Source organism: Eulemur rufifrons, chromosome 7, assembly GCF_041146395.1.
Source record: "Eulemur rufifrons isolate Redbay chromosome 7, OSU_ERuf_1, whole genome shotgun sequence".
Taxonomy (NCBI): Eukaryota; Metazoa; Chordata; class Mammalia; order Primates; family Lemuridae; genus Eulemur; species Eulemur rufifrons.
The window spans coordinates 65,908,946-65,922,851 of record NC_090989.1 but is presented as its reverse complement, the minus strand read 5'-3'; the positions used below and the strand labels follow the sequence as shown (position 1 = coordinate 65,922,851).

The window sequence follows — 13,906 nt, the reverse complement described above, 5'->3', positions numbered from 1 at the left end:
TGGACACATTCCTGCGCTGAGGCCAGAATCTTCAGTGATGAGATTTTTCCCCCTGGAAATGAAAGGTCACATCCTGGAATGATAAAATCCCAGGAACGCACAGCATTAGGGCAACCACTGAAGCTCATCGCGTGCCCTCCTGTCTCCATGTAGGACTTCATGTGGCCTGAATAAAGGGCTTCTCATGGAAGGGACTCTGAGGAGAAGGGGCCAGAGTCATTTGTAGTTTCTCATGTTTATCTTTTCTGTGAGCCCTAAAATGCACCTAACTGCAGCATTAGGTTGTGGATACAGAATTGCTTTTTGATAAATATCTATGGTGGGAACTAGACTCAGTGTTTCTGGAGACATCAGAAAGGAGCTGGGAGCCTCGTGTTCAGTCGGGGCAAGGTCTGTTCTGCCCGAAGCTGGCCTATGGGCCAGACGACCCTGGAAGATTCTTTCCAGACTCAGAATTCCGTGAATTGGAAGATGTGGATTTGGAGACTGTTTAGCACAGAATGCCCCAAACTGTGTCCCCTTCCCCCCTGTGTTCTAAAGTCCTCCAGAATCTCCTCCCCTGTCCTGGCCCCATCTTGCTCCTCCACCCCACACAATTACTCCCTCCCTTCGTCTCCTTCCCAGCCCATGGGCCTCTGTCCAGCTGGCTGGGGATGGGCTGACACGTTGGTAGTCCTCAGTGGATCTGAGCAAGCATGACAAGCCCCGGCATCACGACGGCAGCAGCCCTGCTGAGGAAGGGCTCCCGTCCCACCGCCGGGCGCTCCTGGCCTGAGCCTCCCTGTGCTTCCTCTGCAGGGCAGCCCATCCAGTACGCTCGCTCCACCTGTGAGGCCGGCGTGGCGGAGCTCCACGTCCAGGACGCCCTGCCAGAGGATGATGGCACCTACACCTGTCTGGCTGAGAATGCCTTGGGGCAGGTGTCCTGCAGTGCCCGGGTCACCGTGCATGGTAGGAGCCTCTGGCTACCTTGCTAGAAACACCTTTCCTGCACACACATCTGCTTTGGAGGAAGGGCACTTTAGTAGAAATGGTATTACTGGCTGAAATCCAGGGACCAGAAGTGCATGTGACATTGCCCCACACCGCTACCGGCAGGCAGTTGCTGTAACAGAGGACAGGCTGCTGAAACCTCTTAGAGACAGAGGAGAGGGCCCTTAAAAAGCACCTGAAGGCCGGCAGGTAGAGGAGGTGGCCTCCAAGAGTTCACAGTGACAAGTGTCTGCCATGAGAGTGGCCAGTTCCCCACCCCTTAACCCCCTGCCCCCGGGGCTGTGGGAAGATGCGGGAGAAAGAGGCAAGGGCTCCCCTGGCTCTAGGACCTCCCGCTCTGGTAGAAAGAAAACTTCACATGCTGCAAGAAGAGTCAGGAGGAGTATTCACATATTCCCTTAGCAGTTAGGGCCTCGCAAATGACCCCTTGCCTTCCGGGGGACACTGGGTAACAGTGTGAGTATTGAGGCTTCCAGAGGGTCATGGGTCATCCCTCCTCCCTCTGCCCCTCCTTCTCCCCACCACCCCAGGCTTGTGTTTACACCTCACCAGCCTGATGTCCAGTAATCTGATTATCATGGTCATACATTGATCAGCCACGCACTTAGTCCTGGGGAGCCACAGACTCGAGACAGATCTGTCTGGGCTGTGGCATTGGCGGGCATGGTGACAGTCCCCGGAGAGGTGCTTCTTGGGTGCAGGGTTTTCAGGTAAGCCTCATTCCCATCCTCACCCAGGGCTGCGGCCCCAGCTCCTGTGCATGACTGGGTCCTCTGGGTGCTGGGACTGGGTGCAATGTGTCTGCTGTCCCCATGAGACTAGCAGGAGACCACACCTCCTCTCTCTTTGTCCCCCAGGCCTCGGGCCTCTCGGGAGAGTCTCCCTATAATATGAGGAGCCGCCTTCTGGGAGGCTACAGGAGATGGATTCACTGAAAAGGAAAAGGGAAAAAACACTTGCTGCTTATTGTGTTAGATACTTTCCCCTCACCTCATTGAGACCTCAACAGCCCAGGGATGGGGGTACTGTCCCTACTTCACACAGAAGGGTCTGGAAGTCTTGAGAAGTTAATGTACCTTGCTTAAGCACACCAGACTAGTCAGCAAGGCTGGCCTTTTGAACCCAGGTCCTGTGACTTTCAAGTCCATGCTCATTCCTGCCTCCTGCCCTTTCTCAGAGTGCTTGTCCCCTGGCCCAAAGTCGGGGACTGGCCACCGTGAGCTGGGCAGTGTTCGTCCCTCAGGGACAAAGGGACGGCACTGATGGAGGGTGCGGCTGATGCTGGCCCCATGCAGCCCTATGGCAGGAGCGAGCACGCTCCCTGGGCATGGCGGGGTGAACTGGTCTACCCTGCCTTCCAGGGAGCCTCCACACTCGGGCCAGAGCCCGGCTCTGGCCCCTGGGAATTTGCCAGCTGGCGTTCTGGTTTACACATTTACCCCATTTACCCTCATGGTTCTAGCTTCATGGCTCATTGGGGGAGAGGAAGGTGTCAAGAAATTGTAGTAATGAGACTTAAGAGGAAACAAGAGCTGCTCAGAGCCTCATCTCCTAGGCCCAGGGGACAGGTCTCCCCTTCCCACAATGGGGCTCTTCTTAGGGGTCAGTGTGGCCTGCCCCAAAGTCTGGTAAGGGGCAGGAAGAGAGAGAATGGCACACGATGGGCCGATATCCCAGCCTTCCATTCTCTGAGACTCTCCCTCCATCGCCCCAGCCAAGAGCCCAGCTAATCCAGCGTCTGTCCCCGGCTGCCTGTGTTTAGATTGGATTAGAGTGACCCAGCTGAGCTAATAGTCCCCCAGAGGTGGGGGTCCCTGATGAAGGACTAAGAACTCTTTGGGGCCATCCTCCTCACTCCCCGGCCTGTGGGGGTGGGGCCATCCAAGTGGGTTTTAGAGCGGACACAGAGAGGTCCCAGGCAAGACCTCTGCCAGGGCGGTTTAAGAACAGGCCTGGGCCTGCAGGAGTGAGCACCCCCTCCCGACGTGGGGCTTTGCTGGCCCTGGAGCCAGACAGAGGCTCAGATACCATAAATGGTGAACGAGGCCGAGAGACGCAGCCGCGCGCCTGGGCCCGGCAGCATTCGGGCTGCCTCAGCACAGGATTGGGGCAGGGCGAGCCTGGCACGGTGACGCCCCTGGCACCGTGCCCCACGGCACTCAGGAGGCGCAAGCCCGCTTCCTGCACCATCCTCAGCTGTGGAGTTTTTCTTACTTTATTGGCAGCTCCTTTGGCTCTGGGTCCTCTGGGGCAGCTTGTGGGTGGGGAGATGATTGCGGCGGAGCCGTTTGTCCCGTCTGTACTGACTGCTATTCCGGCCTCTCCCCCAGGCCCCCAGGCAGGTCTCACTTCTGCTACCCTCATTGTGCAGCGGGCTGTGCAGGGGAGCAGGGATGTGGGCAACTGCTGGGGTGTGAGTCCTGCTCCGCCGCCCTGCAACCCGGCTGTCACCTTCCTCTTGTGTGAAATGGGAGTACTGTGGTCGCCTCGCAGCGCTGTGAGGACTGAGCGAGTGAACACATGCCACGGCCCCAGAACATGGGAGGTGCTCAATAAGGATGTGCTATTATGAGGATTGTCCGGCAGAACCTACCTTTAAACAAGACAAAACGGCTTATAATGCCAGGCCTGACGAGTGCTTTCACCAAGGGATCAGCTTTGTTTGTCTGGCAAGGGTTAGAGAACCTGAGAATCCCAGAAGGGAGGTGTTGGGCCAGATACCTGCCGCCGTAGACTCGCGCACCTGTTCCATGGGCTCTGGCCACGAGATGGCGCCATTCAGCAGCGTATCTCCCTTCCCTCGTCTTTTCTCGGGTCCTTCGCCTCGGACTCGATTTCTGTGGCCACTCTAACGTGCCTTGTCCACCTGCCCTCTTCTGTGACCCTCTCCTCCCAAAAGCTTGGCTAACGCCCACAGACGTCACCTTCTCTGGGAGGCCTGTCCTAGTCACCCCAGAATGAGTTCTCTTAACACCCCATTACTTCTCTTATTGCACGTGTTTATCAATCAGTCTTACTAAACACCTGTATTTATTTGTGCCAGTCATGTTCTGGGGAAATTGCGGAAACAGGACAGACAAGGGTTGTGCCTTCCTGGTGTCTCCATTCTGATGGGGATGTGGGCAAGAATCAACACCTGGTTACCTGATTCAGTTTCAAATGCTGACAAGTGCCATTAAGAAATTAAGCAGGGGCCAGGTGTAGTGGCTCACGCCTGTAATCCCAACACTTTGGGAGGCTGAGGAGGGAGAATTGCTTGAGGACAGGAGTTCGAGGATGCAGTGAGCTATAATTGCACCACTGTACTCCAGCCTGGGTGACAGAGTAAGACCCGATCTTTAAAAAAAAAAAAAAGAAAAGAAAAGAAGCAGGTATGGGCATTGATAAGCATGGACTTTTAAACTGTTGTAACAAAGAAAGCCTCAGAGACTTCAATGAACTGGGGAAAGAGTGCTCCAGGCAGGCAGCACAGCAAGTGCAAAGGCCCTGTGTTGGGGAATGAGGTTGGCCTATTCTAGGAACAGCAAGACAGCCACTGTGGCTGGCACAAAGTGAACAAGTGACAGAGTGACAGAATGTGAGTTCAGAGAGAGGGTATGTCATGCAGGGCCTCTCAGGGTAGGGAGAAAGCATTTTATTCTGTGAAAATTTACTCTAATTTTACTCTTATTGCTTAATTGTCTTCTCCTCCAGACTCTGAGCTCCCTGCAGGGAGGGACCACGTCTCCTACTGTGTATAGAACAGGCCCTGCCATGGGAGCGCGTGTTCAGCGAGTGAGAGAGCAATCTGAGGTAGTTGGACCCCCCACCCAGTGCAGGGAGGCATTCCCTCTTCTTCCTCACTTGTCTGGGGCTCGGTGCTCAATTAGATAGTGCCAGAAATCCACAAATTACCTCTTAGGAGTCCCTCAACAAATATTCCTTCTGTCCTCCTTACAAGCTAGGGGGGGAAATCCTCAATAGTTAACCTGGCAATGACAGTCTTCCCTCCTGACTGAGGATGGAGCCTGAAGAATGATTAATCCAATTCCTGCAGAGCCCAGAAGATCTGAAACAGAGTAAATAGTTCACTGTATCTGGACTGGTAGTCGGGGGGACTCCTTTGGGCTAGAGCATTTTTAGTTTATGTCCTTCCAGAGTATCTTTGTCATGGCTAAAACTCTCAAGTGACTAGATTTATGTATAACCTGCTAATTGTGCCCCATTTTGACGCAGTTTCTCAGCATAACGGTTTGTTTATTTAACTGAAGACCTGCTGGGCCTATTAGAGACACCTAAGGACATAGAATGTGTAAGTTAAAAGGAAAAAAAGCTGATCTCTAGAGTAAAAATTAGAATTTAGCAAGCATATTTATTAGAGCATTTGTTTCAACGCGGAGCCCCTACAGAAGGCAACAGGCGCCCGTGCATCCAGCCACTTGCTTGGCAACGGCAGCATCCGTAGAGGCACTGTGTGTTTTCGGATTAGCGCCAGGCGCTCTGTGGGGCAGTTCTGAGCCACCTCCTCCTCGCTACCCAAGTTAGACACAGGGACTCTGGACACTACACTATCGGTCCAGTTGGCATAGGGTATGACCCTGCCCTCCATGAGTTGTAAACACTGACAACTTTATAATACTTATGCTGACTAAAGAGAAATTTATTGAAGGAGAATAAATATTGGTTTTAACTTGTCTTTTAAAATATATGTTAAGAGCCTTAGTCCATCCAAAACATCTGTCCACAAGTTTTAAACTGAGAAGGCAAGCAATTGACTAAATGTTAAATCAATTTACAGCCAATACTTTAGTTCCATATAGGTTGAGTGTGGAATTAGATTTGTGTACCTTGTGGGTTCTTCACGTTATAGAAAGACTTGCAAGTGCATATGTGTACATTTGTGGCCCTATCATAGAACTTGAGCCTCATTGTACTAATTGGACAATTATAGAGATTTATAACTGTCTACTTCTACAACCTGTAGAAGATCATACGCACCATTGACTTGCTTGGAGCCCTTGGTCAACAATGCCATCTAGAATCGCAGCATTGTGTTCCTAGTGGCCAAATGTGACCCATGTGATGACAGCGTGATGGAGAGTGTGGTTTCCAAGCTCTCGCTGCGAGGGAACATTGGGTGGTTTGGATGCCGTACCTTTATGTTTAGAGTTTGATTATAACTTCTAAGACAGCAAGAAGGCTGTGGTTGCAATGATCCCTGCTTCCCGCCTAGCAACCCTATTATTACTGGTCAGAGATCTTTTTTGGGTTGTCTTACGTCATTGTTCCTTTCCTTCTTTTCCTTGCACGCTTCTCCTCCCATTTGCTTCTTAGATGCTGGAGAAATCAGTGGGAGGAAAGCGGGCCAAAAGAGGAAAGCCTATGGGAGGAAGAATCCTTTTTTATGCCACAAAAGTAGCCATTTTGCTGACTCTCCAAGTAGGTTCTGTTTGGTTAGGAGACAGACTTGTGTTGAAAAGGAAGTCAGATACCTCCCTGGGGATTTGCAGCTTGTATAAACACCCTGGAAATGGGCAGGAGCTGGGTTGCACTTCAGCTGGGGGAAAGTAACCCTCCTTTGATGAGTCCCCTAGCATTAATGATCCTGGAATTTTGGAAACGGAAAAGACTGGTTTGTGATCCCTGGACCATGCTGGATTTTGAGCTCCAAGTAAAGGAAGAGGAGAGAACTGTGCTTCCAGAACTCCCCCCATTTGGTGATTTATTGACTTTCCAGAGTATAACAGGGTTTGGGGTGAATCAGATTTGCTGTTGGAATGGTATTTGCATTGTAATAACTAAGGAAGATAGTTCATGTTAAAAGCCTAAAGAAAATCTTCAGTACGTCCAAGATAAAGGCAAATGTGTGTTAAATGTAAATTTGGATCCATAACCATGTGGCTTCGGAAAGCAGCAGGTTGACCAGCAAAAGTTGGCAGGTAGAAAATAAACACTTTTAAGGAGAAATTCAGAATTGAGTTGTTTTTCCTGCTAAACTCAGAAAGAAAAGGAAGGGCTGTGAAAGGAAGAACAAGGAGAATTATCACAGTGTAGAGGGAGACGCTGAGATCATGGCCAGCCCTGGGACAAAGGTTGCTCTGGGTTGCTGATGTCAAGTCCAGGAAGAGCTAAAGGCCTCACTCATGGCACTGTTTTGAGCAATGGGTTTTACTGGTTATTGTATAAGAAAAACTAGTATGAAAGGTAGCAAACTGCTCCCATTGTGTGGATGTTTAACTCTTTCTCTAAATAAGAGCTTCCAAAATGTCATATTGGATATCAATTCATGTTAGTGTTTTTAAACTAAAACCACTATGAGTTAGTGTTTTTAAGAAGGAATCTTCTTTTTAATAGAAAAAGTCTAATTGGCCAGAAAACTAGCTTGTTTTATTTAATTTTCGTGACAACTCTACTTGATGCTTTTGAATTAACTCCACTTTACAGATGAAGAAAAATGATACTCAGAGAGGTTAAGCCAGCTGCCCACAGAAGCCCAACCAATAAGCAGCAGAACTAGGTGTCCACCGGCTTCAGCCCTGTACCTTCTGCTTTGCTACTCTGGGACCCTGATAAGTCATTGTTTTGATGTTTTTGCTTCACTAGAGCAATAGTTTAATGTTTAATTTCATGACTAGGGACTGTCTTCAGAAACAACTTCTTGTGGTTAATTTCTCCATCAGCCAGGAGGGAGGTACTGAGGTCGGCATGCCCATCAGGACATGACTACCGTGGCATCCAGCGCTTTGATGAAACCTCAGATGCGTGTCCTCCTGGCCAGGCATCTGCGGTTTCATATTGTGGGAGCGTTTGTCGTATCCCTGGGGGTTGCAGCTCTCTATAAGTTTGCTGTGGCTGAACCAAGAAAGAAGACATACGCAGATTTCTACAGAAATTAGGATTCTATGAAAGATTTTAAGGAAATGAGCAAGGCTGGTATCTTTTCAGAGTGCAAACTGATTTTAGAATATAAAGAATTTCTTCGGGTTGATTTACATAGAAGTTTGTCCCTGACCGGTGTTCCTGAGCTATGAATATGTGGGCTGAGGAATAGTTTCTCTTGATTAATAAACAATTAACAAATACTGTGGACAATACTCGTAGGCACAGTTGCTTGGACCTCGACCGTGGATCGGAGGAATCTCCGTGAGTCTGTATCCTACCCTTTTTAACTTATGTCCAAAATTCTTGAGTCCCACTGATGTGAGCTGTATTTAAACCCAGGTGTCAGTGAAAAACTGCATTGTAAAAACCCCTGGTAACAATAGGGGGTAAAAAAGCACAACTTCTAATGAAATAGTAAAAAATAGTAAAATAGTAAAAATGGCCAGGAAGGAAAAACTCTGTGGGTCCGTAGGATCATAAAGAGGCGTGTGTGTGTGTGTGTGTGTGTGTGCATATCTGCCTGTCTCTCTCTCCCCTGCCCTTTCGTTTCCTTCCTCCCACCCGCCATTCCCTCTCTCCTCTTTCTCTTTTCTTTTTCTCTCTGCTCTGTTCTTTCTCCTGCTTCCTTCCCTAGGTCCCATTAACAGCTTTAGTCTCTATGGCATCATTTTCACTCATCAGTAAACTGCTTTATAAGCCATTTATTCTTAGTCTTAGTTCTTGTCTTTCCCATTAGAGGACAGGTCTGACACTTTTCCATCCTCTCAAAATGGAGCAGTGGCAGCCAGTTGGATGACGGAGTCAGTGCGTGAATGGAGAGGCGATGGCCAAGGCCAAACCCCAGAGTCACGGACAAGTTGGCTTTAGAGCTTTAATCCAGGCCGGTCAGTCCAGGAGACTCAGCCCTCCCTGGGCTTGGTCTCAGCAGAGCAGCAGGAAGCACAGCTGTGGGAAAAGCCTGGGACATATTTAGTCTGGCCCCATTAAAGCCGGGTAGCAAGTCTGCCACTGGGTCCCAGAGAACTGTCCCTTGCTATTTGTGTGCCACAGCCAGTGCATGCTGTCCCCAGAGGAATAAACTCAGGCTCCCTGAGACAGCATTGCCACTGGGGGCCTCTCACCTCCGCCCCTGGCCCCCAGCCAGGATGGTGCTGGAGGAAAGCTGGAGGACACCTGCAGAGGAGTGACGCAGTGGCTCACTGGTGGCTCTGGGCCCAAACACGAACAAGACCCATGACAGAAAGTTCCCTACCGAATTGAGGGGTCCTGCCTCTGTTCTCAGGACAGATGAGGGACAGTGCCCAGACCAGGACCTGGCTAGCTGCATCCCCGTCCCTTGGCCCTTTTCAGCCCCAGGATCTTAGGGCAGGTGAGCTTCCCTCTCCGCTTCTCTGCTCCCTCCACTATGAAACGGGGACACCATCTGCACAGTGCTTCCAAGGATGCTGAGGATAACACCAAATGAGCCATGAACATCCTTTAGAATCCTAAATTTTATAAGGAATCATTGCTATAATTTTATCTCAGTAGTTGCTGTTCATTCCCTTCCTGCATGATTTTATGTGAAGATCCTGGTCTGGAGAACTTTTCTCATTGTATTAATAGCTATTGTCAGGTAGAGTTGCCCAACCAAAGAAGTCAGTTGGCCTGGGAAAGTCAAAAAACATTGATTTTTATACTTCTTATGTGCCAGATATTATTCTAGCTGTCTTACATATTTTTTAAATCATCTAAAACCTGCAGTGTTACTGTGCATTATACTGATGATGTATACATTACATTTGTCAGTATTATATTATCATCATCAATTGATAGGAGAGAACACTGAGGCTTAGGTTGGGAAGCTTGCCTGGATCACACAGTAGAGCCATGAGTTAGGAAGGTCGGTTTCCATCTGTCTCATTTTACCTAAGACCACAGAAGAGTGGGCATAAAATGATAGAGTCTATAGGCCACAGATGAGCCAGAGTAATTTTTTTGGCTTTGGATTGATTGAAATACATGCGCGCACACACACACACACACACACACACACAGAGCTCTTTTTTTTTTTTTAACCTGGATTATCTCTGTTTTGTTTTAGTTTTTCTTGGTTGTCAAGGATCTAGGATATGCATCAGCTGACAGTATGTTTGTCCTCATGGAGAGTTCACCATGTGCACCTTGGAGAAAGCTGATTTCCTTTGAAGAGATGCGTACATAACATGCTGGCCCTGTCTGTCTATACTGGCTCTGTGACCTTGAACAAGCTACTTCTCCTTAGTCAGGTCTCTCTGTCCGGGCCTATCAGCACGGTGGCGGTAGGACAGGGACTAGGGTTTCAGGATTCTAGTTAGGGCTGCTTTTCTTGGGCTACCTAAAGGAAGCCGCTTGCCCGGAACTTGAGATCCTCACTGGCTCCTTAACCCCACTGCAGCGTGTGTTTGTGGGGAGGGCTGGCTGGTTTCTCAGCCTGGGAAGAACTGGGGGCAGGTGAATGCTTGGATGACTCAGCCGCGTGCTGGTCTGGATTCACGGTCACCCTAGCCCACGTGCCCCGCCCTGCGTCTGCTGGGAGCGCCGTTCCTGCAGGTCTGAGAACAGATTCTGAACATTTACTCCCAATCACTCCGGCCTTCCCTTTGTCCATGCCATCGGGCCCTGGGGACAAAGAATGGGGGCAGAGGCCATGGGTGGCACTGGAGCTGACGGCCTGGCTGTGGGCCAGTTCCCCCAAGTTCAGTCTCTCTCACTCATCTCCTCCGGGGGAGGGGGGGGGCGGGTGGCCATGAAAGCTGGTTCTCCACTTACTTTGAGATATACCCCATGGTATTTTTAAGTAACACATTTGTATTCCTAATGGTACTTGCCTCAGGTCATACAAAACGAGTCTGCAGCGTGCCAGTGAGGCCCACTCTCCGCTGGTTATGTGCTGCTGATGAGCCCAAGGAGTAAGCGAGCCCCGTGGGTGGGTTTGAGTCGGTTCTCAGGCCAGCCTGGTACAGATGTTCTCATTGGTACCGCATGGTTGCACAAAGTATTCTCACATAGTATCCCTTTAGAACTCCCCAAAGTCCTGTGATGACCCTCTGACTACCCCTAGAGGCAGGTGAGGAGCTGAGCTTCAGAGAGGCAGGGACCTGGCCCCGGGTCCCCTCCACAGCTGCAGGCAGACCTCAGGCTTGCAGAGAACCAGTGGGAAGCCACCCTCGCACATGCGCTTCTGAGCTCCCAGGGGAGAAGGAGCAGACAGGTTTTTAGTCCCAGTACCTGAGACCTCCAGGGTAACTTGGCTTTGCTGAAGCCCCAGGCCAGGAAACAGGCTGTGGGCAGAAGCGAGGAGGGTGGGATCAAAGAGGAGACTGCCACCGGCGTGAAGAAGGGCGAGCTAGCGGTGCTGGCGTCCTGCAGCACCCAGGAGCTAGAGCACATCTTTATGGGGTTCTCTGAGGCTGGGAACCCGAGCTCAAACCACAGAGAGGGGGAACAGGGAGTACACTGGAGGGGCGAAAACATTTTGTCCTCTAGCCTCAAGCCTTGTCAGTCTGCGAAACAGGAAATTCCTCAACTCTCCGGAGGCAGCCAGCTTTCCTGAGCGCTGCAGCCCAGTCAGAGGAACGAGACAGACCTATGCATTTCCAATACTGGGCCCCCGACGCCCACTCCCAGGGCCTTCTGCCAAGGCACCTGCCTGCCCTCCGCTGAAGGCTGCAAAGCCTGCGTCAGGGGCACAGAGGGCAGCAGGGGACCTGAGAATCCCTCTTCTGCGGGGATCGTGGTGTTACCTGCTCTCAGACTCGGGCTCCATGCTCTTCAGACCACACCTGCCTTGGGGGGAGTTTTTCTCCAGCCTCCTGGGCCTTCCTGGCCTCTCCCCACCCACATTCCCAGAGGCTGAGCTCGGAGAGCTCTGCAGTGGGCTTGACTTTGTCTTCAGTGACAACAGATAAACATTCAGTGGCAGCTTTGGAGTTAGGCCTTGCCCAGATATGTAACACGCCCTGGGAACACATCCCCATGGCTCTGCTTCCTAAAGAAGGTCTGGTATTTGTGGCCCTGTGCCACAAATAAGAACCCAAAATACTAGAGGCCCTTTCCCCGAAAACTTAGAGTTTAAGTTAGAGATAGCCTAGCCCTCCCCATCTCAACTGCTGCACCTGCCAAAAACAGAAAACTAAAAAGCAAAAAGGGAATTATTGAAAGTCAGAGCTGCCTGGCCTGGGAGAGACCAGCAGCTGGGCTGGTGTGGGCTCATCCTGCCCCGGGCTGTGCTGTGTGGGAAGGAGACCACCGGCCAGGCACTCTGCGCCGCCTCCCCTTCAGCTCCTGCAGGCAGGGCAGAGCCCAGGTGGGGAAGGATTCCAAGAGTGGTGAAAGCCCTCTTTGTTCATCCGTCTCCACAGGGGACTGAATGGGAGTGAGGGGCCAGCCCTGCACCCAGAACATTGCTCCAGTTTTCGTCCTTGACTCACTGATGCACTCTCTCCGCCCCCCCCCTTAGAGAGCCTGATTTTTTTTCCTCCCAGTTTTTATGGAGGTATTATTGATATACAATAAACTGCATATATTTAAGGTGTTTCATTTGATTAGTTTTGACATATGTATACATGAATGAAACCACTGTGATTTTAGAAAGTGAACTTCTCCATCACCCCCAAGTGTTTACTGTTGCCCCTTTATAATCCAGCCCCCCATCTCCTGCCCCACACAACCACTGATCTGCTTTCTGTCACTATACTTTGCATTTTCTAGAATTTTTTATAAATGGAATCATCCAATATATATTCCTTCTTTGTCTCATTCTTGTTATGGTATCTCTCAATAGCTCATTCTTTTTTGGTGCTGAATAGTATTTCATTGTATGAATATGTTACAGCTCCTTTACTCATATGTTGATAGACATTTGGGTCATGTCCATTTGGGGGCTATTGTGAATGAAGCTGCTATGAATGTTTGTATACAGGTCTTTGCATGAACACATACTTTCCTTTCTCTTGGGTAAATACCCAGGGTAGAATGTCTGGATCATAAGGGAAGTATATGTTTAACTTTTTAAGAAACTGCCAAACTGTTTCCAAATGGCTCTGTACCGTTTTACACTCCCACCAGCAGTACATGAGAACCGCAGGTTGCTCCACAGCCTCCCAATACCGATTCTTGGGATGATCTTTTTGCTTTTAGCCATTCTAACGAGTGTAGTGTCGTTGGCTTTCTTGGGGTGTTTGAAATCCCCTAGGATGGTGATGGAGCACCACACAACCATAGAAAATGATGGGGAAGCTCTTCAGTTCTGTGTTATGAGAGATAAAATAACATGGATCATCTACAGCAAGATGAAGAAGAAACTGAAAATTGGTTGCATCTGGGGAGAGACAGTTGGTAGCCGGGTGACAGGTGGGAGGGACATTTTACACATACTCTTTGCTACCTTGTGAATTTTGTGCCGTGTGAGTATCACTTATCCAAAAAAGTAAATATAATTTAAGAAAAAAATCTCATAAGATGCCAATTGTTAGCTTCCCCCCTTGAAGTTCTCTGGAGGAACCAGGGCCTAGATTGGGTGTGGCTCTATAGAGTCATTATTTGTTCCCTGTTATCAGCCAAGAGTATTGTCATGCCAACCAGAGAAACGGCACATTTTATCCCTGATGACCCCCAGGGCCTCCAAACATTCTTTATCTGTTAGCTGTCAACTTCTGGTAGGAACCTTAGCATCAGCACAGTCATGTACCAAGTGGACATTTATTCTGTGTTTGTTGAATGAATGAATGTTCACCCCACATTCTGTTGTCTACCACACAGAAAAGAAGAGTGACAGGAAGAGTGAATACCTTCTGCCCGTGGCTCCCAGCAGGCCCATCACACCTGTCTTCCTGCAGGGCCTCTCTGATCTCAAAGTCATGGATGGAAGCCAGGTCACCATGACGGTCCAGGTGTCAGGTCTGTCTGTGCATCTCTCTCCGGGGCAGATGTGAAAATGGGCATGGTCACAATGAGCACTGCTCCCTGAGGGCCTCCTCAGATCATGGATCTATCAGAAAATCAGATGGGACCATCAGGAAATAGATCCAAA

The 13,906-nt window shown here is 49.9% G+C and overlaps 1 protein-coding gene across 7 annotated transcripts in view; it reads left to right on the top strand.

The window, feature by feature from the left end:
- MYLK (myosin light chain kinase) overlaps positions 1-13,906 on the top strand; it is a 181,978-nt gene that overhangs the window by 78,151 nt on the left and 89,921 nt on the right. For 6 of the 7 annotated variants that reach the window (XM_069475118.1, XM_069475117.1, XM_069475116.1 and 3 more), the window contains 2 exons: positions 799-951; positions 13,636-13,773. In XM_069475118.1, coding sequence (XP_069331219.1) covers positions 799-951; positions 13,636-13,773 — 291 coding nt within the window. The remainder of the gene's footprint in view (positions 1-798; positions 952-13,635; positions 13,774-13,906) is intronic. The other variant, XM_069475122.1, reaches the window with a different exon arrangement.